We start from the raw sequence: 22279 nt of genomic DNA, 5'->3' as shown, positions 1-22279 counted from the left end.
GCCATTAAGTCCCAGAGAATGACTTCTGCAGGAATAGATGGTCTCAGCATCATGTTTATTTCGTGACTCAAGTCCTCCGTTTTGTTTCTAGTGTCACATCCAATTATCTGCATGTATTGTGTTTCACATATACATACACCTTCTTCAGGTGAACCTGAACCCGTACAAGCTTCCCATTCAGAAACTCACGATAACGGCATCCCTGCTCTGCACCCTGATTTTGGTATTTTCCACATTACCAACACAAACTGGAGTATGGTACAATATTAAACTACTCATTTATACACAACACTGCCCTCTAGTGATGAGAACAATTCTTTCTAGCAGTCTGTTTTAAGGATTCTCTTGATGTAAACAAAAAGAAATCTAGTTACTGATCCAGCAACAGGAACAGAAAATTTTTTCCCAGGAAATGTGGGTGGACACAACCAATTAATTTGATCTTATCTTCCTGATCAAAGCAACCAGCTGTGGTCTGAGCCACCATCTAAAGCCCCAGAGCACAGATGGACTACATGTAAGTTCTACCATAGATTCTTGTCTTAATAGTGCTGGCTGTGTTCAGGATGACCAGTAATAACAAATTAGGCACGTTTCCTCTCTGCTGCTGCTGCTAAGTCACTTCAGTCGTGTCTGACTCTGTGTAACCCCATAGACGGCAGCCCACCAGGCTTCCCCGTCCCTGGGATTCTCCAGGCAAGAACACTGGAGTGGGTTGCCATTTCCTTCTCCAAGGTATGAAAGTGAAAATTGAAAGTGAAGTCGCTCAGTCGTGTCTGACTCTTAGTGACGCCATGGACTGCAGCCTATCAGGCTCCTCCATCCATGGGATTTTCTAGGCAAGAGTACTGGAGTGGGTTGCCAGTGCCTTCTCCGTTTCCTCTCTAACACCCCTCAACTCTTAAGAACTTGCCCACCACAGTGTTCCTTCAACATTTTTTATCTCACAATTATTTTAATAAAAGCATGTATTATTTATATAATGGGTGGGGACCCCTAAAATATTTTCAAGGGAGAGAGAAAATCACCTGGATTGCTAAAATAGAAACTCTGCACTCAAGATCTATTCCAGGTTTAGAAAACCAATGGAGATTGGCTGACATCCTGAAAGACTGATCTGGTCTTTAATTTTTGGCCAGATAGCTCCAAACTCAGAAAACCTGTAACCTTGCTCAGATGAGAATGACAAGAGCAGTAGCTACTGTTTAGAGGCTGGGCCTTGTGCTTACCTATTTATATGTCATCTCCAGCACTCCTGTATGGAGTCGTTATCCCTGCTTTATAGATGAAACCAAGAGAGCTTATAGAACTGAGTCCAAAGATGCACATAAGCCCTCCCCCAGTGACAGGAAAACCATCTGAAGGGCAAGTGACACTGAAGGGTCAATAAATCACCATCTTGGTATAAACAGTAACAACTTATAATATTATAACTCTGATGCAGAAACTGCTGAAGAACAGGATCTAACAATATTTACCGTTAAAAGATAGGTGTTCAAAGATGACCTGTCTTCCATCGTTGCCTTTAATAATTAAATGCTCGCTACTTATAAACTCAGTGACTTTAGTAAATTCTTATTCTACACAGATATAGGCAGGTTTGTGTTATCTTAATGAAAATCTAGTTAGGTTTGAAATCCTAAAAGTACAACATTAAGCTAAACAATAACTTTCCTAACACTTTTTTCAGTTTGTTTTTCTTTTTTAATGGCACCTCATGGGAGCCTGGTTAACAATGTACAACCTTAGAATCACCTCTGATCTCCTCTGTTTACGTGTGTGTGTGTGCGCGTGTGTGTGTTTATGTGCGGCTTGTGGGATCCTACTTTCCTGACTAGGGATTAGATCCATGCCACTGGCAGTGAAAGCCTGGAGTCCTAACCACTGGACCACCAGGGAATTGCCTATTTTTTTCAGTGCTGAAAACCTAGATAGATGATAAATATACCTAAGCCGGAGTGAAGCGTAAGTGGACACTGGAACATCTCTCTACCTGCTCCCCTCCCCCAGTACAGGTTTATGAGCCTGTCCCTGCTGAAGAACAGCAATTCCTGTTTTCCCCAGAGGCTTTCAATAACAACCCTGATGTCTGAACTTGTACCTTTAAAGACGTATCTCAGGATCTGGGAGCTTCTGGGACCAGAACTTTAACCCAGCCTTCCATAACAGTCTTTTTACTTTCGAGTACGGAACATGATACTGCAATAAAGGCAATGAACCGCTTCAGCTTTTTCACTTCTGCAGACGCTAAAACAACTTCCCCGACATATAAAGGGGCTGGAAAGTTAATTTCCTGGGAAAGAAACACACAGCCTGGCCCTGGCATTTTAGTACCGAGGAGAGCTGAAATAAGTCCATTGATCAAAACTCCATGGACAATTGTCTTTCCAAATCTGGTGTGTTTTGCAAAATCCTCGTCTAAGTGCAAAGGATTGACATCCCCTGTTAATTCTGAGAAGGTGGCCACGTCCCTCTGCGTGAAGGCCCTCCTGAGTTCAGCCCGGTCTCCAACTCTGAGGTGCTTGTGCTCTAAGGGCTGCCTGTTCAGCACTGCTTGGCTCAGGCAGAGTCTCCTGTGAAGCCTACCCCACCAAAGGCGATGGTTGGACATTACTGGGAACATCTTCAGCACTCTCAAATTCCATCGACAGGAGCTTTTGGGCTGCTTCCGTCTCCAAACATTATGCTGGCACCAAAAAGTACTTTTGAGAGTGAGGAATATTTTCTCAAATTGAAGACTACTCAGTTCAATACTAGTTCCCTACTATTGCCAGATAATGCAAGGAGAAATGGAGAAACCTGTAAGAGAGGGAAAAAAAATTTAAGGCAGTATCGGGAGAAAATTGCCTGGAAATCCAGGACAGTGTAGAAACATGCCCTGTTTTATAGGATAAGCCAAATCGATGCAGTAGCATTTTAAACAGCATCTTCAGAGCCAGCCTGAGATAAATAAATGGTCATGACAAGCTCAGAGAGAACATTTCAATACATTAGGCACGGGGCATTAAGCAATAAAAGACTTTTCCACAGGTGTTCCAAGTTTTATCCGCAAACCTCTCCCATACAACCTAAAATCTAAGCATTCTGTCTCACGTTTTCATAACTACTGACACCCTGGGTTTCCCCCTCCTAGCTGGATGGCATTAACCACACTAGATTTATGGAAGCAAAAATAGGACATGTATTAATAAGCAATTTGGTCTACGACTCAGCTTCAATTGGAGTATGTGAAGGTGTCTTTACCTGAATCACTCTGAAAGCACAGTTCTTGCCTTTATAGGATCCTAACAGGGTCAGAGAGCTCCACAATTTGACAAGACCACTACGGAAAGATCAAGAAAGCGTCAGTAAAGATTCGTCCCTGCAGCATCTCACTCGTACTTTTTTCTGTGATGGGCCAGAAAGTAGTTTCTACCGGAAACCTGATTTAAATAAGAAAACTTTACAAATAAAAGCATACCATGTCAAGGCAGAGGACAGAAAGAACCTCAACAGGCATGTTTGTAAAATAGCTACTTCTGAGTCTGCAACCATGACTATCAGTTGGGAAACACTACAGCGGTAAGTAAATCCCAAGTCTGGCTCTCTGGACTGTAAGTTCCTAGGGGTGAGTGTCCACATTCTCCCCCATTTAAACTCCCAAAAGCTGCTTGGAGTTCACAAGGACAAAACTATCCTCATTCTCAGAAGGGAGCACTTAGGCTGTTTCTTACCATCTGTCTCTCTGCTCTGTTACACTAGAAGGGTTCCACTGTCAGTCATACCTGCTGGATATCCTCAGGATGGCTGACAGGGTCTTCTCTTCATAGGTTAGAACATCCAAAGGTAAGGCAGCATCAACCTAAGTAGAGAATGATACCGTTAACAGATGAGTATCATCCTTACTCTTGAACTCTAATTGCTTTTCTCCTCCAAAAAATTCTGTATTTTATTTAATGGTGCTGGAGTATGAGGCCCATTTTTTTACAGCTCCCTCTGCCTGGATCATTCTTCCTATACCTTTCCATGTTGCTAAGACCTCTTTACTTTTCTCAAGTCTTTGTTTAAATTGTTCCTTCCCTGATGCCCAAGATTAAGTTCAGTAGCTTGCTACGCTCCTTCACATACAGGACCCACCACTCCTTTCATAATACTCACCTTTCTTGCCATTAATTGTTAAACCTGGTTTCCTACTAACATAACCAACACCAATAGTCCGTGAAGCAGAAGCCATGTCTGTTTGTTCACAGCTACATCCCCAGAAATCAGGTTTCATACTTGACATATAGAAGGTGCATGGATTTTTTTTTTTCTCACACTTTTTACTTTGAATAACTAAAGTCATACTACATTGCAAAGAAATGTACAGGAAGGTTCCATACACCCTTCACTCAGCCTCCCTCACTGTCAGTATCTTGCATAACTACAGTATAACATCAAAACCAGAAAACCAAAATTAATAAATCAGAGCTTATTCTGACTTTGCCAGTTATACCTGCACTCATATTTGTTTACATGTGCATGTGTGCAGTTCTATGCAACACTGTCATATAGGTTGTTTAATGTAACCATTACCATAATCAAGATAAAGTGCTATACCATCGCAAGGCTCTCTTTCAACTTGCCTCCTCAGCCCTCAACCCATGCAAACACTAATCTGTCTCTAGACTATATAGTCATGTATGATAATTACATTATTCCGGGAGCATTATATAAATGGAATCACTCAACATATAACTTTTGGGGATTGGCTTGTGTATTCTGGCTGCACCAAGCCACGTGGCATGTGGGATGGTTCCCCAGAAAGTGAATCCTGGCCTCTGCAGTGAAAGTGTCAATCCTAACCACTAGGCCTCCAGGAAATGCCCACTTCTGCCGATTTTCTAATCAGACTGTTTGTGTTTTACTATTGAGTTTTAAGAGATCTTTATATTCCAGATATCAGTCCTTATGTGGTTTGCAAATATATTCCCCCCAGTCTGTAATTTATTTTTTCAGCCTCTGAACCAAGTCTGTTGCAAAGTTTTTAATTTTGATGAGTGCTTGACAGATTTTAATTTAATAAAACATATGCACCAGGAAATAATTTCCTCAGAATCATCTGTCTTTGCTTTCTCTTCAAAACCCTACTTGTTTTCAAGTGAATGCTAAAATAGTACTACTCAGAAGTGCTGGTCCATGATAAGGAGCTGCACCAGAGTGGAAATTGACAATATCAGTGGACACAGTGTTTAGCTCAGGTCAGGTTTTCTCACTGAAGACTGTCAGTAAAGGAAATTGTGTAATGACTGACATTCTGGTACAAGCCACTAATCCTCACAGTGGGCAAGAAAAAGAAAAAAAAAACAAAACAGTTTGCAGGTTGCCAGTCTGCACCATACTTTGAGTAGCACTACACTAAACCGTTCGCTTCACAGGTTTCTTGTCAACTAAAAGCCATATTAGAAAAAACCGACTCAAAATTCATCACTTCTAAAACTCTGCTTCTGTAGTTTCAAATGTGGTTTTAAAACAATTTTTGGAAAAATGTCCTTTCAGTAGGTCTTACAAAATCTTCATGCTAAATCACTTCAGTCGTGTCTGATTCTGTGCGACCCTATGGACTGTAGCCCGCCAGGCTCCTCTCTCCACGGGCAAGAAGATTGGAGTGAGTTTCCATGCCCTGCTCCAGGGGATCTTCCCGATCGAGGGATCAAACCCGCATCTCTTACGTTTCCTGCATTGGCAGGCGGGTTCTTTACCACTAGCATCACCTGGGAAGCCCCTACAAAATCTTAGTGGTGTTCAAACTACCAAGTGATTCCATACCTCACCAAACAGGTCCTTCAGGGCTGAAATAAGCAGCTGTTTGAATTGTGCAGCATTCAGTCCAACCCCACAGTCTTGAAATTCTCTGTAAGAAAAAAATTTTAAATGCACTGTGCTAAATTTCATACTACTCAGATTCATAAAAAAGTAATCAAAATAAAACTTAAACCAACTAAACTTCAATTTAAAAAAATAAGAAACTTAGGAGACAGACTTACAGGCGGACTTTCATGTAGTGGTACTCAGAGGGATTTTTGTAAACAATTCTTTCATATGTGGTGGCTGGGGCTGGCATCTTTTTCCAGTGCTGATCACATCTACCTTGAATCAAGATGGCTAAAAATTACAAAGATATAAGCTACTTTTCACTTTTTTTTTTTTAAAGAGAATTTGAGCTATCTGATTTTTTAAAAGAACTCCGAGTACAATAACTCATCTAATTCTGGTCAAGCTGATATTACCCGTACAGACACAAAGGAAGTTTCTGTATTCTACATATGCCAGACCACTGTATTCTTATTTAAATCCCAGCAAACATTTTCCCTTACTGAGTACCCAGCTCAATGATGCCAGCAGGTAAAGGCTATTAGTATCCCCATTTTTGAGATGAGAACATTGAGCGCTGGCAAAGATGGCTACTACCTGCCCAAAGGCACAAAGAGATTCTAACTGCTCCTGAGTCCCCACAAGACCACTCAGGCATGATGCCTCTTAATGCAAATAATAAAAATAAAAGCATCCAAGAGGATAATCTGGGACCTCTTCTTCTTTACTCTCAGTCAACAAAGAATATGAAGAGGAGAATGAGGGGTGGCAGCTCTGCTGGACTCCCCCAGCGCTGGACCTGCCTGTTCTCTCAGTCTGGAGGCCAGGCCTACACAGGGTTATTTGGCAGCCTCCTGAAAGACTGAGCTTCAACAGCAAAGGTCTGAAGAGGAATGTCTGGAATGGACACCCAAGCCATTTCTAACAGATATGGGACTCTCAAGAACTCAGAACACACTGGTCCCCCTGTATAGAATCCCTGTCCTCGGCTCCACTCCCACTTCACTCTCACTCTGGACCACTCCTACTCAGCCTTCGCATTTTAACTTAAAGTTCATCTCTTCCAGGAATATCATCTCTTCAAGGAGGTCTCCTCTGACACCCTGTTTTAAGTCCTCTTGTTACGGAGTCTTTTAATAATCTATTTATTTAATATCTGCTCCCCCCACTAAAGGGACCAGGAAACTGAGGCCCAACCATGGAAAGGGACTTTCTCAAAGTCACATAACTATAAACCAGCATTTACAAACACATCTCTGGGCCCAGTTCCAATCACTCCCAGATGATGACCGCAAGGGAAAAGAAGTCAGGGTCAAGCAGCAATATCCAACCATCCATTCAACAATCATGAATATTAACTGAGTCTGGCACAGAATATTCAACCAACACTTACTAAAATACACGACTGATCAATTGGTAGTAGTGTGAGCCCTGTATGTTCAAAAATATTTCTGATTTCAGACTGTACCTACTGCTTCGTTCCCCACCACCAGAGTCTCCCCTAACTAAAAGGGCAAGGAGAACAGGACTCTCAATCATTCCACTTATTGCCCAGCACACAACAGCTATTTTTGAAATTTACTGAGTACTTTAGAAGAGCTGGCTGCCTGAGGCAGATGATGAGATGGGGCGTAGGATACCAATAACAAGAAAGACTCACACAGTATTCTGGAAGTGGATAATGGTGATAGCTGTACAACAACATAAATGCACTTAATGCCAACAAACTGTACATTTTAAAATGGTAAATTTTATGTTATGTTTATTTTACAACCCCCCCCCCAAAACAAAACATTTAAGGAGCAGGTGTTTATTGAGCAGTCACTTGTGACTGGCCTCTGACAGGCCTAAGCCACAGCGTCATTGACAGCACTGCCCTCTGCAGGTTGTCCTAAGAGAAAACGAGATGATGGCTGGGAAGCTCTCCCTGCAGCCTGGCACATTAACCAGGCTCACCGGGAAAATGTGAGCACTTTCACGGTGGCTGTCATCACCATCTCTCAAGTCAGCCTTTTTGGTAGCTGCAGAGATACTCATAACCTGACTTATTAGTAACAAGTGTCCCTGCTTCCCTCCCCAGTCTCGTCTCTACAGCAGCCTGGGTGACCCTATTAAAAACTAATCAGGCCACATCATTCCTCTGCTAGAAGCCTTGCAAAGGTTTTCCTTTCAGAGTAAAGCCAAAGTCTTTACAGCCCTGTAAGCTCCAATCTGATCGATACCCGCTACTTCCAACGCCTTGACCTCGTGTCTTACCACTCTCCCCTGCTCAGTTCCTTCCACTACGCCGGCCTCCCCAGCTCCAGCTTTTTCCCTCCGGTCTCTGGACGTCTCTCCTAGCTTTCCCACATGCTAGAAACAATCTTCCTCCAGATAGCCACCTGGCTCACTCCCTTGCCGCTTTCATGACTTTGTTCAATTTCAGCCCCCGATCTGTTCCAGTGGCATTTTTATGCAATGTCACCGCCCCGTGCCCCTACTCTACTTTTTCCTCATGGCATTCACCACCCTCCAACATTAACTGTCAAGTTCATTTGATCTTTATTTCAGTTTCCCTCCCCAGCCCTACTAGAATATACGCTCCAAAAGAAACGGGGTTTTCCGTCGTGTTCTGTTGTTTCCCAAAAACCTAAACCAATACATCGCATACGGCAGGCATTCAATATATAATTTTGAGACGAAAGCAATGATTTAAAAAAAAAAAAAAAAAGAGCTCTCGATTCCCTACTGTTCGGCAGGTGAAGTCGTTTTCAACTTTTTCTAACTTCCGCCACTGATTTCGCGCCCGCCCGAGGCCAGGCGCATGCGCTCTGCACACGTGGTCTCGCTCAGTCCTCAGCCGTCCGGGGCGCCTGAGACCGCGCTGCAGAGAGGCCCGGGATGGTCCGCGGCCGGAGCGGGAGATACCCCACGCCGCTCCTCGCTGCCCGCCGTCCCTCCGCCTTACGCACGCTCCGCTGGCGCGCACGTCCATACGTCACCAGTGCGGCCAACTGAGCCCACTTCCGGAAAGCATTCGCCCAGCTGTGGGCTTCCGCCTACCCGCTCTCCGTCGGACTAGGCTGACGCCTGCCGGACTCTTATTCACTGCAAGAATCCACCAAGACGTGGAGCTGCCGCGCAGCCTGCGGCCTGGGGAAACTCCGGGGTGTTTACGTTTGGCTCCTGTCTGCCCCGCCCCCGGATGTGTGACATAGAGAGCGGATGTGACGCCCCCGCGCGGAGTTTGCCGAAGGACCCAGGAGTAACTGAATCTGAGACTCGCCGTGCCTAGTGCCCTCTAGTGCCCACTCTGCAGAAAGCCGTGTGTGCAGATGTCTGGTGGCGTAAGGGACTCTGCCCAGGAGCTTGTTTCGCAGTCTTATTCACTCACTCATGCCTTCATTCGTTCAAAAAAATTTGTATCTAGCATCTCTGCTGGTGAGCATCTCCTATGTAAAGCACTCACCAAGGGCAGGACCCTTTCTCGGTGTCTCTTGTGGCTCCCAGCGCATAGTAGGTATTCTGTCTGGGTTAACATAAAAAGCCCAGATGGTTCTGTTTCCAAATGTAAATCAAGTATCATCTATCGTTAATTGAATAAGTACTTGCTGAGCCCCTATTATGTGATAGGTACTGGGAACAAGATGATATGGCCCCTGTACTCATGAAACATACCATGTGTTCAGTTCAGTTCAGTTCAGTCGCTCAGTCGTGTCCGACTCTCCGCGACCCCATGAATCACAGCACGCCAGGCCTCCCTGTCCATCACCAACTCCCGGAGTTCACTCAAACTCATGTCCACAGAGTCGGTGATGCCATCCAGCCATCTCACTCTCCGTCGTCCCCTTCTCCTCCCGCCCCCAACCTTTCCCAGCATCAGAGTCTTTTCCAGTGAGTCAACTCGTCGCATGAGGTGGCCAAAGTATTGGAGTTTCAGCTTTAGCATCAGTCCCTCCAATGAACATCCAGGATTGATCTCCTTTAGAATGGACTGGTTGGATCTCCTTGCAGTATAAGGGACTCTCAAGAGTCTTCTCCAACACCACAGTTCAAAAGCATCGATTCTTCGGCGATCAGCCTTCTTCACAGTCCGACTCTCACATCCATACATGACCACGGGAAAAACCATTGCCTTGACTAGACGGACCTTGGTTGGCAAAGTAATGTCTCTGCTTTTTAATATACTATCAAGGTTGGTCATAACTTTCCTTCCAAGGAGCAAGCGTCTTTTAATTTCATGGCTGCAATCAGCATCTGCAGTGATTTTGGAGCCCAAAAAAACAAAGTCTGACACTGTTTCCACTGTTTTTCCATCTATTTCCCATGAAGTGATGGGACCAGATGCCATGATCTTTGTTTTCTGAATGTTGAGCTTCAAGCCAACCATGTGTATTCAATAGTAATAGCTAATATTAATCAAGTGCTTACTTTGTGCCAGGCACTATGCAAAAAACTACATTATCTCATGGAACTCTCACACAATCCTAAGGAGACTATTATTATGATCCATTTTACAGAGATGGAAACTGAGGCAAAACAGGCTAAGATCAAGAGCACACAGTTATGAGTACCTCTGACTCTAGACAGGTCTCTCCACACTGCACCATATTATGTGGTGTGTCAGGGGTGTTTATAGGAGAGGGCCTGGGGCTGCCAAAACCTGAATGTAAAGCCCATGAGGTTGGGGCCTTGTCTGTGTTGGCTCCACCACTGCCATCCAGTGCCCAGCTCTCAACTCCTACTTAGTACCCCTAAAACGAGTTCCCTTCACAAGTTTATGATTATAGTCTCTCAATCCAAAACTTTATTCCCTTTCTTGTCCTGCCCCTGTTCCCCTCAGGACTGAAGAGCAGCAAAAAAGGGAGGAGTGAAACCAAGCAGGACCCTGTGAGCCCTTCTTGGGTACAGAAGTCCTTCCATGTGTAAGTAGAAGAGAATTCATCTTGCTCACTTGAGAATTCCAGGGGCTGGCCTTAAGGAGATGGAAACAGCCCAACCTTGGAGTAGATTACTGATTATACAGAAAACCATCAAGATGATGCTGACCACACCGCTGCACAACCAGTCTGGAGCTAATTGCTGAAACTGACTGTGCTGTTCTGCATGTAGCCCCTTGCTTGTGCACTCCTGGAACTCCCCTTTAAAACCTTTATCCTCTAACCCACAACTAGGAGATAGTCTCAGACATAGTCCATCATAGCTAATATTAATCAAGGGCTTACTTTGTGCCAGACGCCATGCAAAAATGCCTGAATAAAGCAAATTTTTTCACCAACACTCATCTCTGAGTATTGACTTTTCAAGCAGCAAGCAGCCAAACTTGGGTTCCTACTGGCCTTGGCCAGTTACATACATGTATCTATGTGTACACACAAATACATAAATATATAAGTGTGATGTCTAGAATGGTTCCAAGTGGGCTGATAGAAGAAGGGTGGGGCCGTGTAGAAGGTGCAGGAGATGCTCACAATGTTTTAGCATCCAGTTTGTTTATTTTAAACTGACAAGGCATCATTTTTATAATACTGTTCAGTTCAGTTCAGTCACTCAGTCGTGTCCGACTCTCCACGACTTCATGAATCACAGCACGCCAGGCCTCCCTGTCCATCACCAACTCCCGGAGTTCACTCAAACTCATGTCCACAGAGTCGGTGATGCCATTCAGCCATCTCATTCTCTGTCGTCCCCTTCTCCTCACGCCCCCAACCTTTCCCAGCATCAGAGTCTTGTCCAGTGAGTCAACTCGTCGCATGAGGTGGCCAAAGTATTGCAGTTTCAGCTTTAGCATCAGTCCTTCCAATGAACACCCAGGATTGATCTCCTTTAGAATGGACTGGTTGGATCTCCTTGCTGTACAAGGGACTCTCAAGACCTGTTAAATAAAACTCAGGACTTGCCCCTTATGGTCACCAGAGGGAGCCTTGGACCACAGCCATCTGCATGCCCCTCCTTCCAACTTGGAAGAACAGATTTTCCTCTAGATGTCACTTCCCACCCCCACTCCCCAAAGCAGGAGAGAGGGGACAGGGAAGGCAGGTTCACTGTCCCTTATCTGCAACCCTGGAATCCAAGAAAAATCTGGAAACCAAATCTTCATTTGGCATAATGCTTAATCTGAACTGAAGTGAAGCTTTTTTATAGCTTTTGTCCCATTCACTGTGGATATGCACAGAGCATACAGCAGAAATACGAATGCATTAGACCACAGAAGGCAGCCCCAGACCTCACTGGGCGTGTTGCACAATGTATGGTGCACGTGCAATAATACCTCTGTAAAATCTGAAAATTTCTGAATTCAGTATCACCTCTGGTTCTGTGAGGTGTGGTGGGGACTGTAATCTGACACTCATAGTTGCCCCTAGCGAGTTAACTAATCCCAGTGAGCTTTGACTTGGGTCACTGGGATTGTCATCTTTGTGCCACTTTTTCTTTTTCTCTTTTGGCCGCATCACTTGGCATGTGGGATCTGAGTCCCCCAACCAGGGATCAAACTCTCACCCCCTGCAGTGGAGTCTTAACCACTGGACTGCCAGAGAAGTCCCTCCTGCCACTTTCTGCCCCTAAGAATCTCTTCTCCTTTCATCCTTACTGGAGCTTGGGAGACATCTAGGTGTGCCCTGAGGTTCCTGGTCGTTGCCTTGAGGGCTTAGAGACCAAAGATTCAGAAACCAGGGAAAGAAAGATTTCTCCAGGAGCCAACAGACAGGGCTGTCCTGTTGCTCAAAGGACATCCTTCCCTCCACCTACACCCCTGCATAAGGTCCCACAAGACCCTCATCCTATCACAGGCACTGGCAAGCCCAGGCCCACAGTCTGATGATGATTTCCAGCCCAGACAGCAGCAACCCTGGGTCCCGGGGAAGCTGGAGACGCCAGGACAGCAGCCCCAGCGCGGCTGCCCTCTCGCCCGACCACGGCAGGGAATTTGAGGACTTTTCCACCGCCCCATCTGTGGCCACCCCCACTGCTCTTTTGTAACCTCCTTTCAGGGAATGGAGAGGCTGTATGAACATCATCCAGTTTGGGAGGGATGAGAGCGGGGGAGGAAGAAGTGGCTGATGGGAAAGCCCTAGTCTATATGGTTCAAGGAGTGACCTTGGAAGATTGGAAAGATGAAGAATCAGAAGTCAGGTTTCCAACTGTTAAGAGAGTGTCTGTGTGGGTAATGAAGCAGACAGAAAGGAGATAAACAATGAAAAAGAGATGGGACAAGGGGTGGGGAAGAGAGACAGAAAAACTTGGGAAACAGACAGAGTCCAAGAGACCCTTTAAAAATGGTCCCAAACCTGGCCAACGAGTATTTTAGCGAACATTTCTGAAATAGACCCAACAAACTACTCCTTTAATAAAAGACTTGGTTCAGTACTGTCATCAGCCCTAGTTGGTGTGCACAGTGAAGCCACACACACTGAAAGGTCAGAGTGTGGAGCAGAGAAGGGTTTTTGGAAAGGCCAAGCAAGGAGGAGGGGCACTCATGCGCAGAAGACCCAAACTCTCCCACGGCTCTGTGGGAAGTGTTTAAACGTAACATTTGGGGTGGAGGCTACAGAGTGCCTGATTTTCTGATTGTGTGGTGGTGAGGGAACAGGTGATGTTTCGGGAACCCCAGCGACCAGACTTCCAGTTCCAGCCAGTGTGGGGTCTAGTCCTCGTGCTCATCAGGTGATCACCAGTCAAGAGCAGCGGCCTGACCTCTGTGGCAACCAGAAACATCCCTCCCCCAGCCCAGAAATCTGCTCTGGACAAACAACCCTGATTATTTCCAGAGTGTGGAGGAGGGAGGGTACCAGCAAGGTAAACGAGCCCTGCAGGGACCGAATAACACAAGTTCCAGTTATTGAGAGGCTAGAATGAGGAGGCCAGGCACCACGACACGCCCTTCAGCAACGTGATGCTGGAATCCAGGTGAGCTTGTTTCCAGCCTCACAGGCTGCTCAGCAATGGCAGATCCCGAACTTATCTGAATAAACAGGCAGGTCACCTTCCTCAGCAGGGGCCCAAGGTGTGGCCTCAGCGATCTGCAGCTGAAGCAGCCACACAATGTCCTGGTCCAGGTGAGCCAACAGGGCTCCAGGCTCCCCTGGAAATTAAGCAATAGCGCTCCTGTCTGAACCTGTGAAAGCATTGCTTTTGCAAGTCACCTTCAGGCACAAACCAAGAGGCTTCCCTTTACTTGTTATCTGTGTGACCTTGGGCAAGGCACTTTACCCTTCCAAGCCTTGGTCTCCTTGGATGTAAAATGGGCACAGTGTCCCCTTGTCTTTTATAGGGCTACATGAGAGTTTGACAAGGTGATGCATGGAAAACACAGAATAGCAGCTGGCACGTTCACTTGATTCAGTTGTGTAATTTACAAGATTCAGCCTAGCCTGACACACATTACAATCTCCTAGTAATTTCCGGGGACTTCCTTTAGACAAAGCAACAAGTAAGCTTCCCTGGGAAGAAGGAGGAATTCAGGGGCTCAAATAGAAAATAAGACTTACACTGGCAGGCAGCCCATCCAGTGTCTTGCACCAGTCATTCCTGGTGTCACTTCTGCCCAGAACTAGGAGTCCAGACTAATGGCGAATTGAGTTCTAAACATTGCTGGTCCCTCGCCTCTTCAATGTCTGCCTAGAGGGTCCATCCTCAGTAGTCCTAACAACCCGGCTCCAGGCGGTGAGGCAACAGCCCACGTGTGATTCCTGGAGCTTTCCACTGTTATTTCAGAAGCTTCCAGAAGTCTTTCAGGCAGGGCTGTGATAAATGACCCGTTCCTTCTAAGACTGTCATTAAAGACGCTCCACAGGACCCATCAATAAAGATGCTCCACAGGACCCATCAATAAAGACACTCCACAGGAACCCGCAGGCTCTTCCTAATCACAAAGGCAGGAACTGGGGCTCAACAGGGAGACATGCTTTCCTGCTTTTGCGTTTTCCTAGCACCATAAGACCACAATTACAGGGTCAAGAGAGAGCCTTGAAAATCCACTTTGCAGGTCTATCACCCAAAAGCAGCTCTCATGGGACTTCCCTGGTGGTCAAATGATTAAGAATCTGCCTGCCACTGCAGGGGACATGGGTTCAATCCCTGGTCCAGGAAGATTCCTCATGCTGTGGTACACCAAAACTGATGTGCCACAACTTACTGAGCCTGTGCTTTAGAGCCCGTGCTCTGCAACGAGAGAAGCCACCGCAAGAAGCCCACGCACCTCAGCTAGAGAGTAGCGCCCAATTACTGCAACTAGAGAAAGCCCGCTCACAGCGACAAAGACCCAGCACAGCCAAAAATAAATCAATAAACAAGCAAACAAAAGAACTCTCCAGGGACTTCCCTGGCGGTCCAGTAGTCAGGACTCCGTGCTTCTACTGCAGGGACAGTGGGTTCCAGTGGCGCTTTCCAGTAACAGAGGAGGAGGCGGGAGCCGTGTCCTGAAGATCTTGCCCACTCTCCTTCCAGGGGGATGGCCAGCAGGTGCCCCTTTCTGGATGGCTCCATTGAGGGTGCAGTGCAGTGGCTTCTGGACATAATGCTTAGTTCAACCCAGGAGGCAACTATTCCTGCATCTAATAGAACTAATAATCTGGGATCCTTATCCCAGGAGGAAACCATCTGTTGTCACCCAGGGCTAATAATCTGGGATCCTTATCCCGGTGTGGGACTCCTTCATCTGTCCCCAGTCATATCTGTCGTGACTGTCGTGATTGACTCCTCTGGGAATCTCATTAAGCTCAGAGTTCTTGGTGACTATGAGAGACTGGAACAAGCAACATGACAAATATATAGTTTCTTTTCTGCCTCATTGACTTCTGCTCTCATTGTACTGTTTCCTTCTATTTTCTCCCCCCTAGGTTTGATTTACTTTTTTTCTAGCTTCTTAAGGTAGATGCTTAAATTATTTAATTTTTAGCCTTTCTTCTTTTCTAGTATTTGTATTTAAGCCTATAAATTTCCTCGTGAGCACTGCTTTAGCTGCATCCTGCAAGTCTGAGGCCACATTTTCACATCTCGTATTTTCAAGATCTATATTATGCTCTTCCTTGATATATTAAAATAATCAGACCAAGCCCTGAATTTCAATTTAAACCACAATGTTCACCACAGAAAGTTCTCACTTTATTTCCAGAACTACGGGGTTTCAGACTCTGTAAAAAGATTTGAAAGAGTGAATATTCTGAGAAGTTTAGGTTTCCAAATGCCACAGAAGAGTCAAAAGAACAGTTTGATGACCCTTATTTTTGTTTTGGATGTATAATTTCAACTGAATAAAAACTGCAAACATGGGACCTCCCTGGTGGTCAAGTGGCTAAGACTCCACGCTCCAACTGTAGGGGGCCTATGTTGGCTCCCTGGTCAGGGAACTAGATGCCATATGCTGCAACTAAGAGTTTGTAAGCCATAACTAAGAGTTGGCATAGCCAAATACATAAATATTTAAAAAACTGCAAACATGATTTCTAGAAATGAAACTAGTAACTCATGCAAGTAAGGTCTTCCAATGCCTGTAGAACACCTTTACTTTAAAAAACACATTTTGGGGATTCCCCTGGAGATCCAGTGGCTAAGCCTCCTGGATTCCAATGCAGGGGGCCCGTGTTCTATCCCTGGTCAGGGAACTAGCCCCACATGCTACAACTAGGAGTTCACATGCCACAACCAGAAAGATCCTGCGTGCTGAAACCAAGACCTGAAGCAGCTAAACAAAAAGTAAAAATACTTTGAAAATAAATAATTTTAAGAAAGCAACCAAGAAACACATTTTAAAGTTTACAGAAAATCTGCCAACACTACACTTCATTAAGAGCTTAGAAACAGAAACCACTTGCAGGTTGCTGATCTAGACTTATTACATTTATTTCATGTCATTGCGGTCACTTTTACAGCAGTTTAGATTTATTTTCAATTACATCATTTTTCACAGAATTCACAGAATTCATTAACAAACATCCAAAGGTTTTTCGGTAGCACGGCAAGATAGAAAAGAGATGCTTTGGAGTGGAACCCGCGTCTGATTATTTAGATAGATGTCGAGAATATTATTGCTTTATTAGTCTTGCTTGTTTTTAATAATAAATTATTCCCAGGAAACCCACCCTGCCAGGTGTTCTTTGTACTGCACCACCCAGGTTCGCAGGGGACATAACCTGACACCGGGTGCCGGTCAGATCAGCCACCTGTGTTCTCTGCTGCTCTGCAAGCTGGCTGAGGCAGACCGTGTCTTCTGCGTGAGTATTTCCTCCAGCCTGCCGTGTTCCTCCATGGTCCTGCAGTTGATGGGCAGCAGTCACACATGGGACATAAAACTTAAATCAGACATAAACAAGGGGCTTGGTGAAGGGGGGGCTAATGCTTCTAAAACAGCCACTGACTATGCATGGGAGAATGTCTGAAGCAACAGAAACAACTGGAATCTAAGTCCGTGAGGAACATCTTAAAGGAAATGTCCTCAGTGGTCCAATGCGGGCGCTCTGCAACACGAATGTGAAGACTTCTGGGTAGATTTCACGGATGGGTTTTCTTTTGTTGTTCCATGTGAATTTGCATTTTGTGAAAAAACATCTTGGAGATTTCTTCATGGCTCCTGAGGCTCTGTGGATCTATAGAGACCAGGGCTAGCGCGGGGGCTGGGTTCCTCAGGGACGGGGTGCTCCCTCCGCATTTGGGGCAGGGTCCCTGAGAAGTGGTGGCCGCGTCAGGTTCTAGAGACAGGAGTGGAGGTTGGGTGTGGAGCTCGGGCTATGGTCGGGGCCTCAGTCCCGCTTCTTGCTGTTGTCTGTGTTGTGTACAGAAGCTAAGAAGTCGACAAGGAGCTTGGCTGTCTTCCTGGGCCGCTCCATCACCACCGAGTGCCCACAGTTTTCCAGGAGCTCCACCTGGGAGTTGGCGATTGACTTGGCCAACATGTCCGCCCCGGACACATCGAGCACCTGCGGGACGAGAAAGGAAACTAGATGGAAAGGGTTCAGGCGCCCGAACGCACTCCGTGGACAGAACTCCTGTCCAGGCCTGGCAGGGGTGATTTTTAGAACCAAGTCACTTCGGTGTCGGGGCTTGTGGCTCTCTGATGGAAGTAACCACGTGCCTCACGCTTTACTCTGCAGCTCGGTGGCAGGAGGTATGCTGCTGCGGTGTTACTGCGCTGGAAACACAGGCCCTGCCCTGAGGATGCCCTGGTATGGTGGGGAAGCCAGACTGGAAAGCAGACAAGTGCAGCGTGAGGTGGCGAAGACTCTGATGGGGAGGATCCTGGAAGCCGAGAAGCCACAGGGGAGGGGGATCACGGAAGAGGGACCAGCACAAGGGTGGGAGGACATGGCACGTGCAAGGGACAGCAGGGAGCCCAGTGCTGTGTGAGCGGGGAGGGTGGATCTGTACATCTGGCTGTGCTGGGAGTCGGGTCTCAGTCTGAGGGCAGTGGGGAGCCTTGGGGCTATATGAAGGACAGTGAAGTGATTGGGCTGGGCCAGGAGAATGCACCCTGCAGCTGGTCTACGGGAGGCCAAACTGTGGGGAGGCCACACAGGAGAGATGCAAGAGGGGGACACAAATTATCAAAAACCAGAGGACTAGGTCCTGAAGGCCCTCAGGGGATCCCCGAGCTGTGTGACCTCAGACCCTGAAGTGTGTGAATAACAGCCAGTGCTTTTCCAACGTGAAGCCCACCACTTTCCCAGGTTTTCAAACTCCCTTTCATTTTCACCTGGGTTACACCAAGCTATCACCCCAACTCAGTTAACTGCCTTTCTCCTCCTTCAGGGTCAGATTTATATTTGCCCCCTTGGCTTCACCACTTTCACCCTCACCTCACCCCGCCCCAGACAAGGGGGCCCCCCTCCGCTCCGGCCTTAACACCGAAAGCAAAATCCCAACAAATTTGGGCACTGTCTGCTTTTGAGCTTTAGTCTCCTCAACCCAGATTGGTAATAGCAAGATGTGCTGCCCACCAGGAAGTGGGGTGAGCAGAGTGCAGAGCACCCCGGGCTGAGCAGACACAAGAAGGAACAGCTGACGTGAGGCATGACGCGGTCGCGCCTCTCCCTGCTGGTCCCTGAGAGCCCACATCACCCTGGGGATCTGAGATGAAGAAAGGCCTTCATTGTTCCAACTCTGGTTTCTGACTGAATGACTGCCTGCTGGCCCAGCCTGGGTCCCGATTCTCCGCTCAGGCGTCCACAAAGCTGCTTTCAGTCCCTTGGCTGCTGTGAAGGGAGCACATGAGTCCTCCCTCCTCCTGATGCCCTGGTTCCCACGTTGGGCATTCTCGGGTACCTGGCTGATGTTGAGATGGCTGCACACCGGCGCCACCGCCCTTCCTGCCCCCCTGCGCCGGGGGCACAGACCTGGCTTCTCCCCAGTCTCCTCTCCTGGGCGTCCCACAGTCGTAGGCAGTTGAGGTGCAGCCTGACTTCCTGCCTGTGCTCACATCACACATACGGTGGGCATGTGCAGTCTGCCCAGGGCTCACAATGGTGGCTCTCCCCTCAGCGTCCACAGGGGAGCTCTCTCAACAGGGAAAGTTTGCTCCCATTTCCCTCCTCACGACGGTCAACAGTGTGAGACGACCAGATACCCTTTGACAGGCACTGTAACTCTGTCTGCCTGCAGGCCTTATAAAGGTTCCATTTCCCATCACCACCTCTTGTTTTAAACTTTTCAAGAACATTCGGTAAGATATGATTTCTAAAGAATGGCCGCAAACAAAAAGGGAGTTTCTGAAGTATAAGTCAGTATTTCATTGGCAGGTTTATTATGGATGGATTGTGCCACCTCCCCAAATTCATATGTTGAAGTTCTAACAAAATGTGACTTTACTGGGAAACAGGGTCGTCATGGACATAATTAGTTAGGATGGCATCATACTGGAGCTGGGTGAACTCCTAATCTAGACGTGGACCCCTAATCTATCACAACCGGCATCTTAAAAAATGAGAGGTTAAAACACAGAGATGCACGGGCACCGGGACAACATAGTGCAGAGATGAAGGCAGAGGTCAGGGTAAGGCGTCCACAAGGCACGGAACACCGAAGCTCACCAGCGAACTCCCAGGAGCTCAGGGAAAGGCAGGGAACAGGCTCTGCTTCCCAGCGCCCATAAGAAATCAGTCTGCTGCGGCCTGGGTCTTGGACTCATAGTCTTCAGAACTGGTGTTACAGTGTTAGTCGTTCAGTCACATCCAACTCTTTGTGACCTCGTGGACTGTAGCCCATCAGGCTCCTCTGTCCCTGGAGTTCTCCAGGCAAGAATACTGGAGTGGGTTGCCATTTCCTTCTCCAGGGGTTGAACCCGACCCAAGGGTTGAACCCAGTTCTCCTGCATTGCAGGCAGATTCTATACCATCGGAGCCAGCAGGAAAGCCCCCAGTGTATCTGTACGCCAGAACTGGGAGCCAATGTAATTCTGTGGTTTAAACTTCCCAATTTGTGGTACTTTGTTACAGCAGGACTAGCAAACTGACAGAACCATCTGACAAAGGCTGTCAAAAAGTCTGTCAAAAGTTTAAAACACACACAGCCTCTGATCAAGCTATTCCACATCCAAGAACTGAGCCTTCAGATACGCTCTCACACTGCAAACACACATGTGTAACGATGCATATCAATGTGTGGTTTAATGGCAAAAAACTGAAAATGACCTAAGTGACCATCAATAGGGCACTAATGCAGCGGGTAATGGAATACTATGCATCTCCCAAAAAGAACATAAAATTTTGTTTTGGGCAACAGCCATTCACGGATGGTAAATCTAGAGGGAAATGTTTGATGAGGACCAGAATATCCACATGGTCTCAGAGTGCCTCCCCGCAGACTGCTTATTAGTTGCAAGGGGAGAAATAATGTCTATGATAAAGAAATCAGACATCACAATCAATCAAAATTCCCATCACTGGGATGTCCCAGGCAGGCCAGAGGTTAAGAGACTTCCACTGCCTAGGGCACAGTTTCAATCCCTGGTTGAGGAACTAAGATCCCACATGCCATACGGTGCAGCCCCCAAAATAAATAATAGTTTAAAAACTTCCCACCACTGAAGGAAAGACATTCTCCTTCTGAGGAAGTCTTACTACCCATGAGATATTCTGACCAGGGATATGTACCCCGAATTTAATCATGAGGAAACAGCCAATAAACTCAAACTGAGGAACATTTTGTAAAATAACTGACCCACACTCTTCAAATATCTCAGTGTTACAAAAGATAAAGGCAGAAAGAGGGCATCATTTTATATATAAGGAAACTAAAAAGACACAATTCGCAGTATGTGATCCTGGTTACAGGGGCAGGAGGAGGAGAATTCTATGTAGGACATCACCGAAACAAGGAATACACTTGAAATATGGACTATACATTAGTTAAAAGCTATGCCATCAATGTTACATGTCTCAAATGTGACAATGTACTGTGATCATGTGCGATAATATTCTGGTTTGCAGTAAATACACCTGGAAGAACTGGGGGTAAAGGGACATGATATAAGCAGCTTACTCCAAATAGCTCCAAAACACATATTTCTAGGTCTGTCTAGAAGAGGTGGTAAAAGTTAAAAAGTTGGTAATAAGTAAGATGTGGTACATACATATCATGGGATGACACTCAGCAATAGAAAGGAACAAATTTTTGGCATAGATGACAATATGGATAAACCTCAGAAACATCACACTTGAATAGAAGACGCCAGATGCAAAAGACTACCACTGTAAAATATCATTTTATGAAAATTTTAGATAACTAAATTCTAGACAAGACTTCAGAAACAGAAAACACGTCAGTGGTTGGACAGTGCTAGGGCAGGAATGGAGATGAATTGCAAACGGGCAAGAGAGCGCTTACAGGAGTGACAGAAGCGTTCTACAACTGGGCTGCAGTGGGGTGTGCAACAAGGTAAATTTTATAGCACGTGAATCTTTGAAACAGCAGTTAAAACTGATGAAACTAGGTAAAGTAGATACAGGCATACTCTGTACTATTTTTACAATTATCCTGTAAATTTGAGATTATTTCAAAATAAAATATTTAAAGCATTAGAGTGTGGATCTCTTCAAGCCGATATTAAATGATTTCCAACGTATGTATTTCTCATATATATGAAGCAATTACGGTGCGAAACTGTATATACTGGATGTATGAAAACCCTACACATCACACTGCTTTATGCACACTGACATATGCTTAGAACAGAAACAGGCAAACAGCAGCCCCTGCCTGCTGTGTGACTGACGGCTCCCTGAAGCTCTGCCTGCCATTTGATCTGCATGTCACCATCACAACAGAAGAGCTGAATAGATGTAACAAGAACTTATCACCCACAAAGTTGCAAGTATTTACAGTCTGGCCCTTTTATAGAAAGCGTGTGCCAACCACTGCCTGAGAAAATTTAAAAGAAACACACACGAACTGTAAGTGCTGCCTTGAAGAAATGGAAAGTGGGATCTAGGATGCCAACAAGACCCAGTGTACTCTTACCAGCTTTCTGTACTGTTTC

At 46.1% G+C, this 22279-nt stretch overlaps 3 protein-coding genes across 10 annotated transcripts in view; all 3 read right to left on the bottom strand.

The window, feature by feature from the left end:
• Nucleotides 1-38: 38 nt before the first annotated feature.
• Nucleotides 39-2623, bottom strand: HTD2 (hydroxyacyl-thioester dehydratase type 2). The gene has a single exon (XM_055414190.2). The coding sequence runs from the start codon at nt 2621-2623 to the stop codon at nt 2117-2119; it is 507 nt and encodes a 168-aa protein (XP_055270165.1). The 3' UTR covers nt 39-2116.
• A 39-nt stretch (nt 2624-2662) lies between these two features.
• Nucleotides 2663-9000, bottom strand: RPP14 (ribonuclease P/MRP subunit p14). Of its 4 annotated transcripts, none has more exons than XM_055414193.2 (6): nt 8875-9000; nt 6006-6108; nt 5788-5872; nt 3765-3841; nt 3244-3322; nt 2663-2799 (listed from the first exon to the last, which is right to left on the bottom strand). In XM_055414193.2, exons 2-6 carry the CDS (start codon nt 6080-6082, stop codon nt 2743-2745), a joined length of 375 nt encoding a protein of 124 aa, XP_055270168.1. In that variant the 5' UTR covers nt 6083-6108; nt 8875-9000; the 3' UTR covers nt 2663-2742. The 4 variants fall into 4 exon arrangements, with proteins under 4 accessions (XP_055270168.1, XP_055270169.1, XP_055270167.1 ...); XM_055414194.2 differs by having other exon boundaries at nt 6006-6123; nt 8875-8998; XM_055414192.2 differs by lacking the exon at nt 8875-9000 and adding an exon at nt 8561-8868 and having other exon boundaries at nt 6006-6123.
• Nucleotides 9001-16637: 7637 nt separating this feature from the next.
• The window catches only part of ABHD6 (abhydrolase domain containing 6, acylglycerol lipase), a 48903-nt gene continuing 43261 nt past the window's right edge, over nt 16638-22279 (bottom strand). For all 5 annotated transcript variants that reach the window (XM_055414177.2, XM_055414180.2, XM_055414178.2 and 2 more), the window contains one exon: nt 16638-17726. In XM_055414177.2, coding sequence (XP_055270152.1) covers nt 17550-17726 — 177 coding nt within the window. In that variant the 3' untranslated portion in view covers nt 16638-17549. The remainder of the gene's footprint in view (nt 17727-22279) is intronic.

This window comes from Moschus berezovskii, chromosome 24 (genome assembly GCF_049115385.1).
Source record: "Moschus berezovskii isolate FMDL1 chromosome 24, NW_MosBer_1.0, whole genome shotgun sequence".
Lineage (NCBI taxonomy): Eukaryota > Metazoa > Chordata > Mammalia > Artiodactyla > Moschidae > Moschus > Moschus berezovskii.
Note: the sequence above shows the minus strand (reverse complement) of the source record. Positions and strands in the feature narration are given on the sequence as shown.